The 22021-nt window shown below is 43.7% G+C and overlaps 1 protein-coding gene across 1 annotated transcript; it reads right to left on the bottom strand.

The window, feature by feature from the left end:
- Positions 1 to 3656: 3656 nt before the first annotated feature.
- LOC144221930 (uncharacterized) lies at positions 3657 to 21421 on the bottom strand. The gene is made up of 6 exons (XM_077752425.1): positions 21314 to 21421; positions 20884 to 21210; positions 19199 to 19304; positions 15559 to 15627; positions 14367 to 14451; positions 3657 to 3752 (listed from the first exon to the last, which is right to left on the bottom strand). Exons 1-6 carry the CDS (start codon positions 21357 to 21359, stop codon positions 3657 to 3659), a joined length of 729 nt encoding a protein of 242 aa, XP_077608551.1. The 5' UTR covers positions 21360 to 21421.
- Between the last annotated feature and the right edge of the window lie 600 nt (positions 21422 to 22021).

Here is a 22021-nt window from a genome sequence, read left to right as displayed (position 1 = left end):
CTCTACTACAAAGCTGTCATCCTCAAGACAGTATGGTATTGGCACAAAAACAGACACATAGACAAATGGAATAGAATAGAGAACTCAGAATTGGACTCACAAATGTATGGGCAACTAATCTTTGACAAAATGGGGAAGAGCATCCAATGGAAAAAAGACAGCCTCTTTAACAGATGGTGCAGGGAGAACCTAAGTGTCCATCAACTGACGAATGGATCAAGAAGATGTGGTTTATCTATACTATGGAATACTACATGGCAATGAGAACGAATTAATCTGGCCATGTGTAGCAACATGGATGGAACTTGAGGCTGTTATGCTGAGCAAAATAAGTCAGGCAGAAAAGGACAGCTACCCTATGTTTGCACATATAGGGATTAGGAGGAACTTAACCGAGGAAAATGGGGGAGATGAAGGAAAAAATAGTTGGGAAGTGGAAGGGAGGCAAACCATGAGAGAGTTTTGAATTCTGAGAACAAAGTGAGGGCTGATGGCGGTGGGGGAGAGGGGAAGGGGAGTGATGGGCATGGAGGAGGGCACTTGTGGGGATGAGCATTCAACTTGACAATAGATTATTTAAGATAAAATAAAACAAAATATGGTATCAGTTAAGCAACTAATTACAATAAATTCTATAAGTACAAAATTTAAAATATATATTCTTTAGATATATGTGTCTACATTGATTTTCAAAAGAGGAGTCATATCAAGGTTGCTGGGGGAAAAAGTGCATTAAAATTAGACAATGTATCCACTATTTTGTATAATGTATAAGTACATTTCTAAAAGTATCCACTGTACTAATGCCTTACAATCACACAACTGACCACAGCCTGCTCACTATGCACAACAAAACTGGAGGCTAGAGTTGCAAAAACTGAATTAAATGAAAAATACCCGAAGTCGACTGTTGGTGAGAATTTAGTGGTGACGCAGGTAAATGAGAGAGACTGCGAGAGTCTGTACACCTGAGACTCCTTCTCCAGGTTCACCTGGGCGAGTCCACACAACCTGAGCACAGTCACAAGGAAGCAGGTGTGTTAGATCAGTAACTGATCTTACCCATACGGGAATGTCTGAGATACACACACATAGAATGACTGACAACAGATGAAGAACCCAAATTGGATGTGCTTCTCTTGAGAACGACCCTCCCAAAGAGCTTCATGTTCAGGGTGGCGGTGGTCCTGATTTCCTGTATCCACGGGGCACAATTTCACCAAAGGGACGGAGTCATGACATCAGGTGCACACACCTGGGATGTCAGGAAAATGTAAGGACGCCGAGAGTAGAAGGGTATTTCTTGTGTCTCCTCTGAGGTTGGGGTCGGTGCTGGTTTCATGCAGGACACCACATTCGCGGTCCATCAGAACCTCACGTCCCTCATGGCACCGCACCCCGCTTCCTGGACAGAGAGGAAGTAGGAAGGCACAGAAAGAAACGCACAGGATTTATCCAGGTTTGTGTTGTAAACACATCCTTGTCCCGTATTGAACAATGTCCTGTTTTTCTGTTACAAGTTATTAGGCAGTTCTTGTGTGTGAATTGATGAGGGTGAAGTGTGATATATTCCCTGTCAACATCTCAAGTAGTGCATACGAGGTTGTGCTCCAAGAGAGCAGGGAAGGTATTGTAGGAGAAATGACACTGACCATCTCTCAGAGCAGATGGTGGGTCACTGTGTGTGTGGAGTTTCTGGAAAATACCTCCTAAGGAATCAAGATACGGATACACAAGGACAGTGAGTATCATCATCTATGAAACAAGGGACATTGTACTGTGAGTGCATTCGGGACCCTGGGAAGGAGATATTGTCCTGGAGTTTGCATGGACATGAATGAAATCACACCACCCTTATGAGAGCAAGGCAGAGGGACATTCATTTTTCCACATGGAAAAACCACCTGATGTTTGCGGTAAAATTCTCACTGCTGGATTCTGAGGGAATAACATACCATGACCAGAAATTCAAGATGTATAATTGAGCCTCAGGACACACAGCTCTGATGACATTTTGTGTCAGATCCAGTTTAACTAATTTAACACACTTCTGAAATGATGACGCCCATGAAAGTTTCATACTCTCCTATTTCTCTCCCTCCCCCCCACCCCAATGTGTGTGTGTGTGTTTAAACTTCAGGTTCCGCATCCAACCGTGCCTTGGTGGGGGTCCATGTGGTTTCCCATGCCTTCAACCAATATTGGTGCAGTGAACATGCTTCCCACAATGAGCCCACCAGGAGCCTGTCTTCTCTAGATGAAGATATTCGGCGCCTCTGCAGCTTCGTGTCCACTATGCACTGTATGCGGCTTCTTGCAAGCTTGCACACTGAGCTGGGCGGGCGTGTAAGAATCAGTGAGTGCAACAGGGAAACTTGTAATGTTCCATTTGGTGTTCCTCAAGATATCTGTAAATAATTCATTTCTAGTGGCAAGGATTAATCTAGTGCCAACACCTCTGTCTTCTGTGCATGTTTGTATACGTTTCCTATTCCAAGTATGTCATTCGGAGACTGAAAGTTAAGCACAAAATCATGTGTCCGTAAGGGCTCCCTGGGGGAAACTACTCTATGGGGAGGAAGCCCCAGACCCTGACAGGAAACCTGCCTGTAACCTCCATCACTCCCTGCTCCTGGGAATATAAACCAGAAGTGTGCATAGTGTGCGCCCCCTGGTGGTGCTGATCCCCTTCTACAGGGAGGTTTGTGTCTGGGCTCACACTGATGACTCCTCACTGTGTCTCCCGCACAGAAATACGTGGCCGTGTCTTCGACTTTCAGGTTGTTCATCTGTAGATCCACTGTGTTCTTGGCGTTGTCTATGGAGATGGTGAATCGGCCCTTCACGGAGTCTGCGTAGTATGTGCTTCCACTACTATAAATGGATGCAACCCACTCCAGCCCCTTTCCTGGAGCCTGGCGGACCCAGCCCATGCCGTAGCTACTGAAGGTGATTCCGGAAGCTGCACAGGAGAGTCTCAGGGACCCTCCAGGCTTCACCAGGCCTCCTCCAGACTCCACCAGCTGCACCTCACACTGGACACCTGTAGACACAAGACATCCTGGTCAGGAAACTGTCACACATCTAGTGTTTCTCTCACTCACATCCATTCACACACTCAGTGTCTCTGTTTGCCATGAATTACCTTTTAAAACAGCAAGAAGGAAAACCCAGCCAAGCACAAAGTCCATGGTGAGATGTCTGTGTTCTGTCCTGATCACAGAATGGGAACACCTGGGACTCCCGGGGCTGGGGCTCCTCTCCCAGCTGCAGGGTCAGGGCTGGGCCGGTTTAATCAGCACAGGGCGGGTCTGATTTGCATGTCCTCTGCGTATATAAGCAGCTATGTATTCAGTCATACAAAGAGTGCAGTGATCTGAGCAGATGTAAATCTCTTTAATTTGGTGTATTGACAGTTTTTGGATAAATAAAAGTTGTTATTATCACTTTCTAGAGATCACACTTTTGCCTCATGTGTTACTTTGGTTTTACATTTGCACAATACTCGTGGGATATAACTGTCATCATATCCTATAAGGAAATGTGAACCTACAACCAAATTGTAGAGGGCGGTGAGGTGTCCAAGTGCACGTATGTGGTGAGAGTGAGCCCAGGATCTGGGCCGGTGCTCCTCCCCACAGGACCTACGACCTCCCTCAGTCCACCTGCAGGCCTGAGCGGGCGGGCTCCTGAGGAATGTGGAACACTTTCTGTAATGTGTCCATGATGATTTTCCTTGCTCTGGAGTTGACCTTAAATAGAGAGAGAATAAGGGCCAGTGCAGGTAAATTTTAAGTCTTTAACATGTCAGTATCATTGTGTTCCTACTGAGTAATCTCTGTGTTTATTTGTAAGAGCTTTGATGAATGTACCTGACATAGAGTGAGGTGCACATGCAGAGTGTGTGTTATGACAGAACACTGAAGTGAGTCAACATGATCAGACTGAACACATAATTCCCATTAAAATCTCTTATAGCTCCCCTGGAATTCTTCCTTCCTAGTTCCTTTCTTCACCCTGTCCCCACGGAACTATTAATCGTTCTCATGTTTCTTCAGGTTGGTTTTGGTGTTATAGAATGTGTACGTGTGTAATTATATTATATGAACTTTTATTTGTAGGGCTTATTTTGCTCAGCATAAATCCTTGTCTATACAACCATGTTTTTGTTTGTACCAAGAGTCATTGGTTTTAAAGATTGGCAGCTCTGCAAGAATTAATGTCACCAGTGTTTGTTTTAAGTGGCTTTATTTTACCAGAATTGCTCTCAGTGTCTGGTATTTCAATAAATTTTTTTCTCAGCCTTGAGACGTGGATGTGAAGTTTAGAGAATGTATGATTTATATGCTTTCCACAACAAGCAACCAGAAGCAGAGGCAGAGGATCAAATATACATCAATGCAGGAGTTTTTCCTGTTCTGATATGTTGTTTTTATTATTAGATATTCATAGAAGTTTAGTTTAAAATTTTGGAATATAAATAAAACACAATTAAGACTAGAGATTTTTTATGAAGATGTTCATAAGTATTTGGGGTAGTGAGGTGAAGAAAATTTTGTAAATTTTATTTAAAATAACTTTTTTTACTGGATTGTTTGTTTTTGGGTGTGGATTTGGTGAGTTCCTTATAGATTTGGATATTAGCCCTTTATCTGATATGTCATTTGCAACTACTTTCTCCATTCCATCCATTGTCTTTTAGACTTATGCATTGTTTCTTTTGCCATGAAGAAGCTTTTTTTCCCCCTCGTTTGATTCTACCATTATTCTTTTTTTTCATAAATAATTATTGTCAAGTTGGTTTGCATATAACATCCAGTGCTCATCTCAACATGTACCCTCCTCCATGCTCATCACCCCCCTTCCCCCTTCCCCTCTTCCCCACCCCCATCAGCCCTCAGCTTGTTCTTGGCATTCAAGACTCTCTCATGGTTTGCTTCCCTCCCACTCCCCCACTTTTCCTCCCTTCTTCTCACCCATGGTCCTCCGTTAAGTTCCTCATAAATCTCTTACATGTGCAAACCTATGGTAGTGGTCCTTCTCTTCCTGACTTATTTCACTCAGTATAACAACCTCAAGGTCCATCCATGTTGCTACACATGACCAGATTTCATTCTTTCTCATTGCCATGTAGTATTCCATTGTATAGATAAACTACATCTTCTTGATCCATTCGTCCTTTGATGGACACTTAGGCTCTTTCCATGTTTTGGCTCTTGTTGAGAGTGCTGCTATGAACACTGGGTTACATGTGCCCCTATGCATCAGCACTCCTGTATCCCTTGGGTAAATTCCTAGCAGTATTGTTGCTTGGCCATAGGGGAGTTCTATTGTTAATTTTTTGAGGAACCTCCACACTGTTTTCCAGAGGGGCTGAACCAGTTTACATTTCCACCTAGAGTGTAGGAGGGGGCCCATTTCTCCACATCCTCGCCAGCATCCAGAGTCCTCTGATTTACTCATTTTAGCATTTTGACTGGCATGAGGTGATTTCTCTGTGTGGTTTTCGTTTGTATTTCCCTGATAAGGAGGGACGGTGAACATCATTTCATGTGTCTGTTGGCCATCTGGATGTCCTCTTTGGAGAAGTGTCTGTTCGTATCTACTGCCCATGTCGTCACTGGATTGTTTTTCGGGTGGAGTTTGGTGAATTCCTTATATATTTTGGTTATTAACCCTTTATCTGATATGGCATTGGCAACTATCTTTTTCCATTCTGTCAGTTGCCTATCAGTTTTATGGATCGTTTCCTTTGCCATGCTGAGGCTTTTAATCTTGATGACGTCCCAGTAGTTCATTTTTGCTCTTGATTCCCTTGCATTTGGGGATGTGTCAATTAAGAAGTTGCTGTGGTTGAGGTCAAAGAGGTTGTTTCCTGCTTTGTCCTTTAGGGTTTTGATGGTTTCCTGTCTCACATTCAGGTCTTTTATCCATTTTGAGTTTATTTTTGTGTCTGGTGTGAGAAAATGATCTAGTTTCATTCTTCTGCATGTTACTGTCCAGTTCTCCCGTCACCATCTCTTAAGGAGGCTCGTGAAGTCGGGATAGAAGGAACTTACTTAATCATAAAAAAAAAAAGCCATCTATGAGAAGCCCTCACCTAACATCATCCTCAATGGGGGAAAACTGAGAGCTTTCCCCCTGAGATCAGGAACACGACAGGGATGTCCTCTCTCACCAATGTTGCTTAACATAGTGCTGGAAGTCCTAGCATCAGCCATCAGACAACAAAAGGAAATAAAGGCATCAGAATTGGCAAAGAAGAAGTCAAACATTCACTTTTCACAGATGACGTGATACTCCACATAGAAAACCCGCCAGACTCCTCTAGAAGCCTACCAGAACTGATCCAAGAATTCAGCAAAGTTGAAAGTTACAAAATCAAAGTACAGAAGTCAGTTGCATATTTATCTATCAACAATGAAGGAATAGAAAGAGAAATCAAGGAACTGATCCCATTCACAATTGCACAAAGAACCATAAAATGCCGAGAAATCATCCTAACTAAGTATATAAGAAATCTCTATGATGAAAACTATAGGAAACTTGTGAAAGAAATTGAAGAAGATCCAAAGAAATGGAAAAACATTCCATGCTCATGGATTACTAGAAGAAACAGATTAAAATGTCATTACTACCCAAAGAAATTTACACATTCAATGCAATCCCAATCAAGATTGCCCAGCATACTTCTCAAACTAGAACAGACTCTTCTAAAATTTTTGTGGAATACAAAAGACCCCGAATAGCCAAAGTAATATCGAAGAAGAAAACCAAAATGGGAGGCATCACCATCCCAGACCTTAGCCTCTACTACAAAGCTGTCATCATCAAGGCAGTTTGGTATTGGCACAAAAACAGACACATAGACCAATGGAGTAGAATTGAAAACTCAGAATTGGACCAAAAGTATACAGCCAACTAATCTTTGACAAAGCAGGAAAAAGTATCTAATGTTCATACTGTTTCGAGAGATTCTTTAGCTCTCACTTCTACCGGGAATTTTTTTTTTTGAGGAGGATTCTTCCATTTCTTCATTTTGTCTAGTTTTCTGTCCCTTGTGTTTTAAAAGCTTGTTATGTGCCCTACATCTTCGAGCACTTCTATATCAAAAAGGGATCATATACTGCCCAGGGCCTGGCCATTCAGGAGGTGTTTTTTGTAGAGTGTTACTTGCTCTTTGTTGTTTTAACTTTGGTTACTTTTTCTCCCTACTTGTATTAATCTTGGAATCTTCCACTAGGTGTCTTTTTATTTGTTCCTTGAAGTAGCTCTGGAAAGGGAAACAAACAAACAAACAAACAGTAAACAAATAAAAGAAGTGTTTCACAAACAAACAAACAAAACCAAAAACCAACCAACCAAACAAACAAACAAAACAACAACCCAGAAACACCAGCTACAGATAAACAAAAGGATGGAGGTGATGCTGATGCTAAAGGCCTTATCCCATACATAGAGATAACTTACAGGGACAGGGCAAAAGGAAAGAAATTAAAAATTGAGCAGACAGAGAAACTCTACAGCTTAACCCAGAAAGAGAGAAAGGAAAATAAAGAAGGAGATGGGAAAATAATACAATACAATACAATAGAGTAAAATACATCAGACAAAGACACTATATGACTTATTCCAGAGACAGAGAAAGGAAAATAAAGAAGGAGGTATAGAAAACCTATCAAGAGAATAGATTAAATATGTCTGCTTAAGAAACCAACAACCAGAGTAACCAAAGGAGGAGGAACTGTCTAGTTTTTCAGTCAACCCGGCTCTTGTAGATATGCAGTTATTAGGTGTGAAAGGGTGTGATTTGGTGTAGGCGGGGCCTGACTCCACTGTGGGCCTGCTGTCTTTTCCGTGAAGCCCCACCTTGTTGGCAATGGGGAGAAAAATGGCGACACCCCAGTCTCTCGTCCATGGACCAGTTGTTTCAGACCACTCTGTTCAAGCCGTCCTCACTGTGCCTAGGGGTCAAACGAGATGGTTTCTCCCACTCCACCGACTCCCTTGCCTCCTTCCCCCTTGGCTGCATTTAAACCCTGGTATCTTAAAGATTTCCACTCCCTGTCCCATTTCTGGAGAAGAGCTGCCCCGCCGCCTCACTGCGCTGTGCCTACGGTTTGTCTTGCTCAGCGAACTCACAAGCCACCTTGGCACTCAGCTAGGACTTAATCCCCTATGTCTTTAAGGTTTCCACTCTGTGTACCTCAGTTTCAGGGAAGTGCTGCTCCTTCGAGATCCATATCCATCTCTTCTCACAGCACTTCAGGGAGAAGAGTGCTTTCTCCCACTGCGGACTGTGCCATTGAACTAGTTGCTGTCCCTGAGGTTCTCTCCCCTCCTACACAGATGCTCAAACAGGCAATCCAGTCCCAGTCTGGAGAAAGCCCAGCAGTTAGAGATTGGATCTTTCTCCACACTGGTCCTTGGTTTTTCTCTTGTCCATAGACTGTCATAGGCTTCCCCAGACCCTCTTACTCTTCCCTCCGTCTCTCCGAAGAAGGGAATCCCTCTTCTCCATTCGTTTTATCTCTCAAAGTTCACAATTATGGACCTATGGCCGGTCAGGTGGTCCCTGGAAGTATGTCTGTCATTTTGCCCTCTAGAGTCTTGGAGTTCAAAGTCCTTTGGCCTCAACACTGCTTAGTATGAGAGATGAAAGAAGTTAGGATCAGGGGTGCCTGGGTGGCTTAGTCGGTTAAGCGTCCGACTTTCGCTTAGGTCATGATCTCGCGGTTCGTGGGTTCGAGCCCCGCGTCGGGCTCTGTGCTGACTGCCAGCTCAGAGCCTGGAGCCTGTTTCAGAGTCTATGATTCCCTCTCTCTCTCTGACCCTCCCCTGCTCGCGCTGTCTCTCTCTCTCTCCTAGAAATAAATAAAACATTAAAAAAATTAAAAAAGAAAAAAGAACTTAGGATCCCCTTACTTCTCGGCCACGTTGGTGTCTTCTCCCCTTTTGCTTTAATAAAAGCAGTTTTAAAAGGCTGTTTGCATGTTCTATGACGGCTTGATCTTCTGGGTTATAAGAAATTCTGATCGAATGACAGATGTTCCATTGTTGTAAGAAGGACTGTAGCTGTTGTGAGGTGTAAACTGGGAAATTATCAGTTACTATTTGATTTTTCTGATGCCCTCATAACTGTGAAGCATTCAAGTAAGTGGGATATAACATATGAAGTGCATCCTCCCCTTTGGGCAGAGGCCCATAGGTATCCAGAAAAGGTGTCCACAGACACATGCGTCCAATGGGATTTAACAAAGATGATACATTCCTGACTTCCATGTGCCATAATTGATTGTTTTCGAAGACCAAGGATTTATTCCATGGGGTAGATAGTCAGGGGAAAATTAGTGTCATTCTAGGCAGGTATGAATGACATAGTTTGCCTGAGAGAGAGGAATAGAAATTTGTTTGGATAGAGAGCATGCAACTTGGTGGAAAAGGAATGAGAAGTGACAGTGAACAAGAAAAGTGATCCTAGTAATAAGGAGTCAGTTAGGTCACTTCCTTATGTAAGGCATCCAGGTAAATGAGAATGCCTTCGAATATGAAATATGAAAATGACACAATGACTTGTTAGTAAAAGTGCTTGGGCTTCTAGAAACATATTGAGCAAAGTTTGATTGTGGTTAGTATTGAGAGGAACACAGGAATAGTCATTGAGTAATTGGGTAACATATTAGGAATTGGTAATCAAATTAACTGGGTGATTAAAAAATGTTTTGGGGGTTTATATAACAGTGGTTACGTAAGCCCTCTGGGGAGAAGTAGTGGGAGCTTTGTAAGCGTGTTTCCAGGTTGCATTTTTTTGCCCATGTAAGGACAACTTCCAAGGTTTTTTTATTTGGTTTTGTTTTTAGCCATCAACAGAAACAGTAAGAGCACTGAGAGTTGATTGTTTTGAAGCCAAGGCATAGCAGAGAAATTAAGTAATTGAAGGCCCTGGATCTTCTGATATTGTGGGAGAGAATAAAGAAGGTCACGCGTGTGAACTGCCATAGTGATTTGAAAAGGTTCGCTGTGAGTCCAAAGATATTCTATCTCATCTTTACTAATCCCTAGAAAAATAGATACAGAGTCAGTTCTTCTAAGTTGAAAAATCCGATTGCAGCCTTCTTGAATTAATTGCAATCAAAGTGACAAATAAGGAGAATCTGGATGTTTGGGTTGGAGGATAAAAATTACATTCAATGATTACACATTTGATAGGCCAAAATTGACAGATAACTCCAGTGGAAGAATGGATTGTGCTTAAAATTAAAAGAGAATGGGGAAATAGTGGGGGAAAGGGAGAAAGGCAAACCATGAAAGACTCTTGAATACTGAGGACAAACAGAGGACTGATGGGTGTGGGGGGGTGGGGGGAGATGGGCATGGGGGAGGGCACTTGTGGGAATGAGCACTGGGTGTTATATGGAAACCAACTTGACAATAAACTATTTGTAAAAAAAAATAAAAATAAAAGAGTGAAGGGAAATTGGGATTCCTGTTTTTCAACAAAGGTAATGGCGGCCCAGTGGGTTATGAGATGCAATTTCTCTAGAGCTTTTGGTCAGTCATAGCGGGGGAGCGGGGCTGGGGCCTCTTTTGACCGATTAAACAGTGAAGTAAGCTGCTATGTCAGAATTCCTCAAGTGGGTCTGTAAGCTGATATTTGGGACCCATTAATATGTCCCAAGGATTGCTGTAGCAAACTAAGGATTACAGGGTTAGAGAAATGAATTTTTATATGCCGTGGAGTGACATAGTTTTGTAATAGTTTATATGTTAAATATTTCCAATATGTTGATTTTTGAACGTTTTTAGGATCAATGAGGAGGCCAACGGAAGTGAGTAATTGAATAAAACTTGTAAAGAATCTTCAGGTATATTTTGTTGGGGAGCTACTATCAAGATACCACCCATATAGTGATAAATGTGAACTTGAGGACACTTTTCTCTAGTGGGTAATAGAGGTGTATTAACAAAGTATTGACCCATATTTGGGCTGTTCATCATGCCTAGTGGCAGGTATTAGCAGTGAAATCTCTGTCTGGGTTGATGATTGTTAATAGTGGGGAGAAAGAGAGTGAACCTTCCTTTGTCTTCTGGGCACAATGGTATAGTAAGAACAACAACAACAACAACAAGGAGAAGTTTTTAAATCAATTATAATGTCGTTACAATCTTGAGGAATTAAAGCTGAGTTAGGAAGTCCAAATTGTAATGGTCCAATTGGGATCATATGAACATTAACAGCTCTTAAGTCGTGGAGGAGCCTCCACGTATCTGACTTCTTTGGAATGCAGAAAATGGGAGTGTGCCAAGGGCTAGTTGAAGGTTCAATACGTCCGAGACTGAGTTGTTCTTTAATTAGTATTTGAATTTGCTTTACATTTTCCCATTTTAAAGAGTCCCAGCAGCACTTATGGCCCTATGGTCCACGGACTCAAGGGCACATCACTCATCTCTGTATGAAATGGTATGTGGAAGAGCCATGCATGTAGAAATATTTCCTCCTATTATAGGCTCTGCCCTATGGCATTCAGATGTGGGGACATTTTCAAAACGACTCATGAATCATATTCACTCCTGTCACTTATAGGTTAAGGCTGCCTTTCCTTTGATTTTCTCCTATTAAATTCAATATTTTGGAAAAAAATGTGAGAGGAAAAAACCAACTGTCTTCAGGCTCACTGAAGGAACTTTTCAGGTACTTTTCACCACAAATGCAGCAAGGAAATGCCAGAGTGTCAGTACTTGGTTTCTGTGTCACTAACGTGTTAGTCTGCTCTGGATGCTGTAACACTGTTTACAGACTTGGTGGATTTAAACCACAGACACTCATTTCTTATTGTTCTGGAGTCTGGGAAGTCCAAGGTCAAGAGGCAGGCAGATTTGGTGTCTGGAGATCGCTCACGTCCTTGGCCATCCATTCCCTGTCACCTCGCATGGGGCCATGGGACAGGGGACTTTCCCCGTCTTGGTGTATAAGGGAACTAATCCCATCATGAGGGGGCAGCCCTTTCATGACCTATGTGTTTCTGATAGGCCCTGCCTCCTCCTACCACCACATTGGCATTCGGTTCTCTCATGGGGATGGTAGAGGGCACACACATTGAGCTGATACCAGCAACTGAAGGATCAATTAGTTATTCTGTGCAGTTGGAAGACTCCTGTAATCAAGAAGCACAAACTGGATTCTTGTGGATCCTGTTGAAGCTTCTGGTCTTTATGAGCACACAGTGAACACAAGTCCTTCAGAGCAAGCTGATGACCTTGGGGAGTGGACAGCTTCCAGGACAGACACTGCCTAAGACCTCTGTCCACTTGTAGTATCTTTGTTATTATGGCCTTACATATACACTTGCTCATTTTCTAGGGATGCGGATAGGCTTCTACATTCCCCTTCACTCATTTTGTAGTTGTCACCTGGAATTAGTCATCAGATTATGTCTTCTGATATTTTTTTACGGACACCATAAATCTCATTCCTGCCTCTGCTCCTGCCCCACTCATGGGACATCTCAGAAGAAAGCATCATTCTTTGCTTTTTTCTTTTTAAATACAAATCGTTTTTTAAATAGTTTATTGTCATGTTGGTTTCCATACAACACCCAGTGCTCATCCCCACAAGTGGCCTCCCTTTTAATGGTGAAAGAGGACTTACTGTGTTTCTATCACTGATCCACAAAAAAAAAAATCTCTGATTTACTGTCCTTATTTGGATTGATGAAAGCATTTCTGTCATGCCATTTGGCATTGCTGGAGATCAACAGACACCTCAATGAAGGAGGTGATCAAGAAGAAGAAGGGGAAAAATAGTGGGGGAGAGGGATGGAGGCAAACTATGAGAACCCTAGAATGCAGAGGACAAACTGAGGGCTAATGGGTGTGGGGAGAGGGGAAGGAGGTGATGGGCATGGAGGAGGTCACTTGTGGGGATGAGCACTGGGTGTTATATGGAAACCAACTTGACAATAAACTGTTTAAAAAACAAAAGATATCTCCCTGATGAGGAGGGATCCTGAGCCCTCTAGATGCTGGCAAGGATATGGAGAAATGGGCTCCCACCTACATTGTTGGTGAGAATGTAATCTGGTGCAGCCCCTCTGGAAAACAGTGTGGAGATTCCTCAAAAAGTTAACAATAGAACTCCTTATAACCCAGCCTTAGCACTTCTAAGAATTTACCCAAGGGGCACAGGCGTGCTGATGCATAGGGACACATGGAACCCAATGTTCATAGCAGCACCCTCAACAGTAGCCGAAACATGGAAAGAGCCTAAATTTCCATCAATGGACGAATGGATAAAGAAGATATGGTTTATCTATACAATGGAATACTACATGGCAAGGAGAAACAATGAAATCCGGCCATGTGTAGCAACATGGATGGACCTTGAGGGTGTTATTCTGAGCGAAATAAATCAGGCAAAGAAGGACAAATACCATATGTTTGCACGTATAGGAGGATTATAAGGAACTTAACAGAGGACCGTGGGTGAGAAGACAGCGAAAAATAGTGGGACGGGGGATGGATGTAAACCATGAGAATGCCTAGAACAACCTGAGGGCAGTGGGGTGGAAGGAGGAAAAGAGGTGTGATGGGCATGGAGGAGGGCACTTGTGGGGATGAGCACTGGGTGTTATATTGAAACCAATTTGACAATAAACCATTAAAAAATGAAAATAAAAAATAAATTTAAATCATGGTATATTTCTTGTTATGTATGTGTCTTATCATTTGATTCTACAATTATACCAAGTTGGGTGGGGTCTCTCTGCCTCTGAGAGGTGTCACCGGAAATAGATGGTATGAGATGGTACCACACAATGATCCCCAGCACTGGGGTCATTCTTCCCCTGCTTTGGCTTATAACGCCCAGGTTGCCTGATGTCCAGCATACAGTTTATGATGCTGTTCATAGCTCATGTACTGGGCTGTGTGGTGCTGGGTTGTTCAGTACAACGGACACTTTTTAAAGATTAGTAGACTTAAATGAGAATATCTAGAATTAACTGTCATTTAAGGAAATGATTAGGCAAGTGCCTGTGACATTCTGCCTTTTGGGCGTGTAAGTGTACTTTTCTCCTATTTTAAGTAATGTTACTATTCAAAGATGTATGAGGTAAGAACAAACCATGATTCTGGAGAGACTCCCCTTGGGAAACAGCGTCATGAAGAGGAAGCTCCAAAAAGTTACAGGAAACATGGATTTAGCTTCCACTAGCATCTGCTCCTGCGGTGGAAAGAGTATTGCCCTGCTGACCTGAGCAACCCTTGGTGACCTGAGAGGTCCCTGGTGAACTGAGCTCCCCCACAGCACAGCACCTCTTGTGTCCCTGCAGGAAGGATGTGTCTGTGCTCACACGATGTCTCCTCACTGTGTTCTTCGCCAAGTAATAGATGGCCATGTCTTCGGCTCTCAGGTTGTTCATCTGCGGATACAGCGTGTTCTGGATGTGGTCTCTGGAAATGGTGAATCGGCCCTTACAGAGTCAGGGTACTATGTGCTACTTTCATCAGTAGTAATACATGGGACCACTGCAGCTTCTTCCCGGGAGCCTGGCGGACCCAGTGCATGTCATTGCTACTGAAAGTGAATCCAGAGATTGCACAAGAAAGTCTCAGGGAACCCCCAGGCTTCACCACGTCTCCCCAAACTACACCAGGTGACTGTCACACTGGACACCTTCAGACACAAGACATCTTGGTGAGGAAACTGTCACACATCCACGGTTTTTCATTCATATCCACTCACATCTTTGGTGTCTCTTGTTCACCATGTATTATGTTTTAAAAGAACAAGAAGAGGGGCGCCCGGGTGGCTTAGTCGGTTAAGCGTCCGACTTTCGCTCGGGTCATGATCTCGCGGTTCATGGGTTCGGGCCCCGCATCGGACTGTGTGCTGGCTGCCAGCTCAGAGCCTGGAGCCTGTCTCAGTCTGTGACTCCCTCTCTCTCTGACCCTCCCCTGCTCACGCTGTCTCTCTCTCTCTCTCTCCTAGAAATAAATAAAAAACATTAAAAAAATAAATAAAAGAACAAGAAGAAAAATCCATCCAAGCATAAATCAATCGTGAGATGTCTGTTCTGTTCTCATTACCGCATGGGAATACCTGGGAATCCCAGGGCGGTGGCTCCTCTCCCAGCTGCAGGATTGAAAGCTGGCTGGTTTATACAGCAGAGGAAAGGCCCTATTTGCATATACTCTGACAATATAGCTAATACTCGAAATAGAATCCTTAGATGGGCAGTGAACCAGAGCAAGTGTGAGGAATCTGGAATCATTTGGTACCATGATATCTTTCAGAAAATTGTGATGAATCTTGTGATTTTTTTTTGCTGTGGTGAATATTAAATCCCATTACATTCCTTATTTTCTCATGTTCACCCAAACATGTGAGGTAGGACTCAATTTACCGCCATTGTAGAGGTGGATAGATACACACTGCAGCAGAGAAGGAGTGTGTGAGTGTCCCACAGATCAAGTGAGAGCAGCCTCGATTCTGGACTGTGCTCCCCACCATGGGACCCACTTCTCTCTGGAACCAATAGCAGGAGAGACTGGGCATACCCAGTGAGGTTTGCAGGTTCCTGACCTTCTAGAAATCCCAGTGGAGTGACTGTAGCGACGAGATCTTTTCTGCCACAGGGAATTGGAGATATTGAGAAACCTTGAGACAGATTCGCAGAGCTGATGGAGATGCTAGGGATTTCCAACAACCACAGGGGACCATGTACACATGATGTGTCAATAGACATGAGTGGATCACTCAATAGAGCTAAAAATCTTGCTAGAATGATGTGGGACAGCAGTCAGTGGAGGTTGGAGGCAACCCTACTTACTGGACTCTGGGTTGTAAGACCAGAACCTATGGCCGCCCTCAAATATGACCTGATGTGGCTCAAGCGACAAGGCACAGGAGACCCCTCACCTTACGGATCAGGAGAAGTTCCTGTCATTTCTGTGGTGCCCTCACCCCCTTCAGGCCAAGAGTAATTCCAGTTGACTGTGGCCAATAAATATTTTAATATATTGTTGGATTTATTTGTTGATATTTATTGAGAATTGTTACATCCATATTCATCAGGGATTATGGCCTGTAATTCTCTTTTTCAGTGGAGTCTCTGCCTGGTTGAGAGGCATGATAATACTGCTCTCTTAGAACAAATTTGGAATCTTTATTTCCATTTGAAATTTTGAAACAGTTTGAGAATGATAGGTATTAACTATTCGTTAAGTATTTGGTAAACTTAGCTTGTAAAGCCATCTATCTGGCCTTGGTCTATTGTTTCTTGAGAGATTTTGTTTTTATTTATTTTATTCTTCTTAAATAGTTTATTTATTGTCAAATTGGTTTACATATAACATCCAGTGCTCATCCCAACAAGTGCCCTTCCCCATGCCCATCACCCTACTTCCCCTCTCCCCCACCCCCATCAGTCCTCAATTTGTTCTCAGTATTCAGAAGTCTCTTATGGCTTGCCTCCTTCACTCTCCCCAACTATTTTTTCCCTTCTTCTCCCACATGGTCCTCCGTTAGTTTCTTCCTATTCCACCTATATATGCAAACATATGATATCTGTCATTCTCTGCCTAATTTATTTCATTCAGCATAAGACCCTCTAGTTCCATTCATATTGCTATAAATGGCCAGATTTCATTCTTTCTCATTACCATGTCGTATTTCATTGTATAAAATATACCACATCGTCTTGATCCATGCATCATTTGATAGACACTTATGCTCTCTCCATGTTTTGGCTATTGTTGAGAGTGCTGCTATGAACTAAAGAAAACTTATGAAGGAAATTGAAGAAGACAGAAAGAAATGAAAAAGCATTCCATGCTCATGGGTCGGAAGAATAAATATTGTTAAAATGTCATTAGTACCCAAAGAAATCTACACATTCAATGCAATCCCAGTCAAAATTGCACCAGCATACTTCTCAAAACTAGAAGAAATTATCCTAAAATCCGTATGGTACCACAAAGACCCCGAATACACCAAAATGGGAGGCACCGCCATCTAAACTTTAGCCTCTACTACAAAGCTGTGATCATCAAGACAGTATGGTGTTGGCACAAAAACAGACACAGAGACCAATGGAATAGAAGACTTAGAATTGGACCCACAAATGTATGGCCAACTAAAATTTGACAAAGCGTGGAAGAGCATCCATGGAAAAAAGACAGCCTCTTTAACAGATGGTGCTGGGAGAACTGGACAGCAACATGCAGAAGAATGAAATTAGATCATTTTCTCACACCATACACAAAAATAAACTCAAAATGGATAAAGGACCTAAATGTGAGACAGGAAAACAACAAAACCATAGAAGAGAAAGCGGGGAGAAACCTCCTTGTCCTCAACTACAGCAATTTCTTTTTATTTAACATAGTTTATGTCAAGTTGGTTTCCATATAACACCCAGTATTCATCCCCACAAGTTTCCTCCTCGATGCCCATCACACCCCATTCTCACCCCCCACCCCCACCAGCCTTCACTTTGTTTTCGGCATTCAAGAGTCATTGTTTGCCTCCCTCCTTCTCCCGCACTATTTTCCCCCTTCTTCTCCCCCATGATCCTCTTTCAAAAGAATCCAATGTACAAATGTCTTACAATAACATAACTAAAACAGCCTGCTAACTATGGACAGCAAAACCGGATTCTAGAGTTGCAAACACTGAATTAAATGAAAAATGCCTGAAGTTGTCTGTTGTTGGTGAGAATTTAGTGGTGACGCAGGTAAATGAGAGAGACTGTGAGAGTCTAACCACCTGGGACTCCTTCTCCAGGTTCACCTGGGTGAGTCCACACAACCTGAGCACAGTCACAAGGAAGCAGGTGTGTTAGATCAGTAACTGATCTTACACATCCTGGAATGTCTGAGATACACACACACATAATGAGTGACAACAGACATATGAAGAACTCAAATTTCATGTGCTTCTCCTGAGAACGACCCTCCCAACGAGCTTCATGCTCAGGGTGGCGGTGGTCCTGACGTCCTGTATCCATGGGGCACAACTTCACCAAAGGGACAGAGGTATGGTTTCAGGTGCACACTCCTGGGATGTCACGAAAATGTAAGGACGCCGAGAGTAAAGGGCACTTCCTGTGTCTCCTCTGAGGTTGGGGTCGGTCCTGGTTTCATGCAGGACATCGCACTCCCTGTCCATCAGAGCCTCACGTCCCTCATGTCACCACACCCCGCATCCTGGACAGAGAGGAAGTAGGAAGGCACGGGAAGAAACGCCGAGGTTTCATCCAGGTTTGTTTTGTAAACCCATCCTTGTCCCATATTGAACAATGTCCTGTTTTTCTGTTACACGTTAATAGGCAGTTGTGGTGTGTGAATTGATGAAGGTGAAGTGTGATGTATTCCATGTCAACCTCTCAAGTACTGCATACTAGGTTGTGATCCAAGAGAGCAGGGAAATTATTGCAGGAGAAATGACAACTGATCATCTCTCAGAGCAGATGGTGCATCCCTGTGTGTGGGGGGACTTTCTGGAAAATACCTGATAATTAATCAAGTTGCGGATGCACCATGATAGTGAGTATCACCATCTATGAAACAAGGGACATTGAGCTCTGAGTGCATTCGGGACCCCTGGGNAGGAAAACAACAAAACCATAGAAGAGAAAGCGGGGAGAAACCTCCTTGTCCTCAACTACAGCAATTTCTTTTTATTTAACATAGTTTATGTCAAGTTGGTTTCCATATAACACCCAGTATTCATCCCCACAAGTTTCCTCCTCGATGCCCATCACACCCCATTCTCACCCCCCACCCCCACCAGCCTTCACTTTGTTTTCGGCATTCAAGAGTCATTGTTTGCCTCCCTCCTTCTCCCGCACTATTTTCCCCCTTCTTCTCCCCCATGATCCTCTTTCAAAAGAATCCAATGTACAAATGTCTTACAATAACATAACTAAAACAGCCTGCTAACTATGGACAGCAAAACCGGATTCTAGAGTTGCAAACACTGAATTAAATGAAAAATGCCTGAAGTTGTCTGTTGTTGGTGAGAATTTAGTGGTGACGCAGGTAAATGAGAGAGACTGTGAGAGTCTAACCACCTGGGACTCCTTCTCCAGGTTCACCTGGGTGAGTCCACACAACCTGAGCACAGTCACAAGGAAGCAGGTGTGTTAGATCAGTAACTGATCTTACACATCCTGGAATGTCTGAGATACACACACACATAATGAGTGACAACAGACATATGAAGAACTCAAATTTCATGTGCTTCTCCTGAGAACGACCCTCCCAACGAGCTTCATGCTCAGGGTGGCGGTGGTCCTGACGTCCTGTATCCATGGGGCACAACTTCACCAAAGGGACAGAGGTATGGTTTCAGGTGCACACTCCTGGGATGTCACGAAAATGTAAGGACGCCGAGAGTAAAGGGCACTTCCTGTGTCTCCTCTGAGGTTGGGGTCGGTCCTGGTTTCATGCAGGACATCGCACTCCCTGTCCATCAGAGCCTCACGTCCCTCATGTCACCACACCCCGCATCCTGGACAGAGAGGAAGTAGGAAGGCACGGGAAGAAACGCCGAGGTTTCATCCAGGTTTGTTTTGTAAACCCATCCTTGTCCCATATTGAACAATGTCCTGTTTTTCTGTTACACGTTAATAGGCAGTTGTGGTGTGTGAATTGATGAAGGTGAAGTGTGATGTATTCCATGTCAACCTCTCAAGTACTGCATACTAGGTTGTGATCCAAGAGAGCAGGGAAATTATTGCAGGAGAAATGACAACTGATCATCTCTCAGAGCAGATGGTGCATCCCTGTGTGTGGGGGGACTTTCTGGAAAATACCTGATAATTAATCAAGTTGCGGATGCACCATGATAGTGAGTATCACCATCTATGAAACAAGGGACATTGAGCTCTGAGTGCATTCGGGACCCCTGGGAAGGAGATATTGTCCTGGAATTTGCATGGACATGAATGAAATCACACCACCCTTATGAGAGCAAGGCAGAGAGACGTTCATTGTTCCACAAGGAAAAACCACCTGATGTCTGAGGTAAGATTCTGCCTGCTGGATTTTGAGGAAATAACATACCATGACTAGAATATCAAGATGTGCAACTGAGCCTCAGAAGGACACACAGCTCTGATGACATTTTGTGTCAGATCCAGTTTAACTGATTTCACACTTCTGAAATGAAGAAGGCCGTGAAAGTTTCATGCTCACCTATTTCTCTCTCTTTCTCTCTCCCTCGCCCCACGTGTGTGTGTGTGTGTGTGTGTGTGTGTGTGTGTGTGAGAGAGAGAGAGAGAGAGAGAGAGAGAGAACTTCAGGCTCCCCATCACACTATGCCCTGGTGGGGGTCCATGTGGTTTCCCATGCTTTCAACTAATATCGGTGCAGTGAACATGCTTCCCACAATGAGCCCACCAGGAGTCTGTCTTTTCTAGATGAAGATATTCGGCGCCTCTGCAGCTTCCTGTCCACGATACACTGTATGCGGATTCTAGCGAGCTTACACATTTATGTGGGCGGGCGTGTAATGAACAGTGAGTGCAACAAGTAATGTTGTAATGCTTCATTGATGTTCTTCAGGATATCTGTAATTAATTCATTTCTAGTGGCAAGGATTAAGCTAGTGCAAACACCTCTGTCTTCTGTGCATGTCCGTATACGTTTCCTATTTCAAGTATCTCATTCAGAGACTGAAAATTAAGCAGGAAATCAAGTGTCCATAAGGGCTCCCTGGGGGAAACTACTCTATGGGGAGGAAGCCCCAGACCCTGACAGGAAACTTCCCTGTAACCTCTATCACTCCTGCACCTGGGAATATAAACCAGAGTTGTGCAGAGTGTGCGCCCCCTGGTGGTGCTGATCCCCGTCTCCAGGGAGGTTTGTGTCTGGGCTCACCCTGATGATTCCTCACTGTGTCTCTCGCACAGAAATACGTGGCCGTGTCTTCGACTCTCAGGTTGTTCATCTGTAGATCCACTGTGTTCTTGGCGTTGTCTCTGGAGATGGTGAATCGGCCCTTCACGGAGTCTGCGTAGCTTGTGCTACTTCCATCTTTGCTAATATATGCAACCCACTCCAGCCCCTTCCCTGGAGCCTGGCGGACCCAGCTCATGGCATAGCTACTGAAGGTGAATCCGGAGGCTGCACAGGAGAGTCTCAGGGACCCTCCAGGCTTCACCAGGCCTCCCCCAGACTCCACCAGCTGCACCTCACACTGGACACCTGCAGACACAAGACATCCTGGTCAGGAACCTGTCACACATCTAGTATTTCTCTGACTCATATCCATTCACACACTCAGTGTCTCTTGTTCACCATGAATTACCTTTTAAAACAGCAACAAGGAAAACCCAGCCAAGCACAAACTCCATGGTGAGGTGTCTGTGTTCTGTCCTGATCACAGACTGGGAACACCTGGGACTCCCGGGGCTGGGGCTCCTCTCCCAGCTGCAGGGTCAGGGATGGGCTGGTTTAATCAGCACAGGGAGGGTCTGATTTGCATGTCCTCTGCGTATATAAGCAGCTATGTATTCAGTCGTTACAAAGAGGGCCGTGACCTGAGCAGATGTAAATCTCTTTAATTTGGTGTATTGACAGCTTTTGGAAAAATAAACTTAGTTACTATCATTTTAAATATCACACTTTTGCTCCATATGAGAATTTGGTTTTACATTTGCACACGACTCGTGGGATATAGGTGTTATCATATCCTATAAGGAGATATGAACCTATAACCAAATTGTAGAGGGCGGTGAGGTGTCAAAGTGCACGTATGTGGTGAGCGTGAGCCCAGGATCTGGGCCGGTGCTCCTCCCTACAGGACTCACGACCTCCCTCAGTCCACCTGCAGGCCTGAGCGGGCGGGCTCCTGAGGAATGTGGAACACTTTCTGTAATGTGTCCATGATGATTTTGCTTCCTCTGGAGTTGATCTTAAATAGAGAGAGAATCAGGGTCAGTGCAGGTGTATTTTTAAGTCTTTAACATGTCACTATCATTGTGTCCCTACTGAGTAATCTCTGTGCTTATTTGTA

This window comes from Crocuta crocuta, unplaced genomic scaffold, assembly GCF_008692635.1.
Source record: "Crocuta crocuta isolate KB4526 unplaced genomic scaffold, BGI_CrCroc_1.0 scaffold514, whole genome shotgun sequence".
Classification (NCBI taxonomy): Eukaryota; Metazoa; Chordata; class Mammalia; order Carnivora; family Hyaenidae; genus Crocuta; species Crocuta crocuta.
Note: the sequence above shows the minus strand (reverse complement) of the source record. Positions and strands in the feature narration are given on the sequence as shown.

Coding starts and splice junctions, on each gene's coding strand:
- LOC144221930 (XM_077752425.1), bottom strand. CDS start 21,359: ATGGAGTTTGTGCTTGGCTGGGTTTTCCTTGTTGCTGTTTTAAAAG. Junction 15,628..19,198: donor TGTCTGTTGTCACTCATTAT/GTGTGTGTGTAT, acceptor TCCCTGTGGCAG/AAAAGATCTCGTCGCTACAG. Junction 14,452..15,558: donor GAACCTGCAAACCTCACTGG/GTATGCCCAGTC, acceptor CACCATTTCCAG/AGACCACATCCAGAACACGC.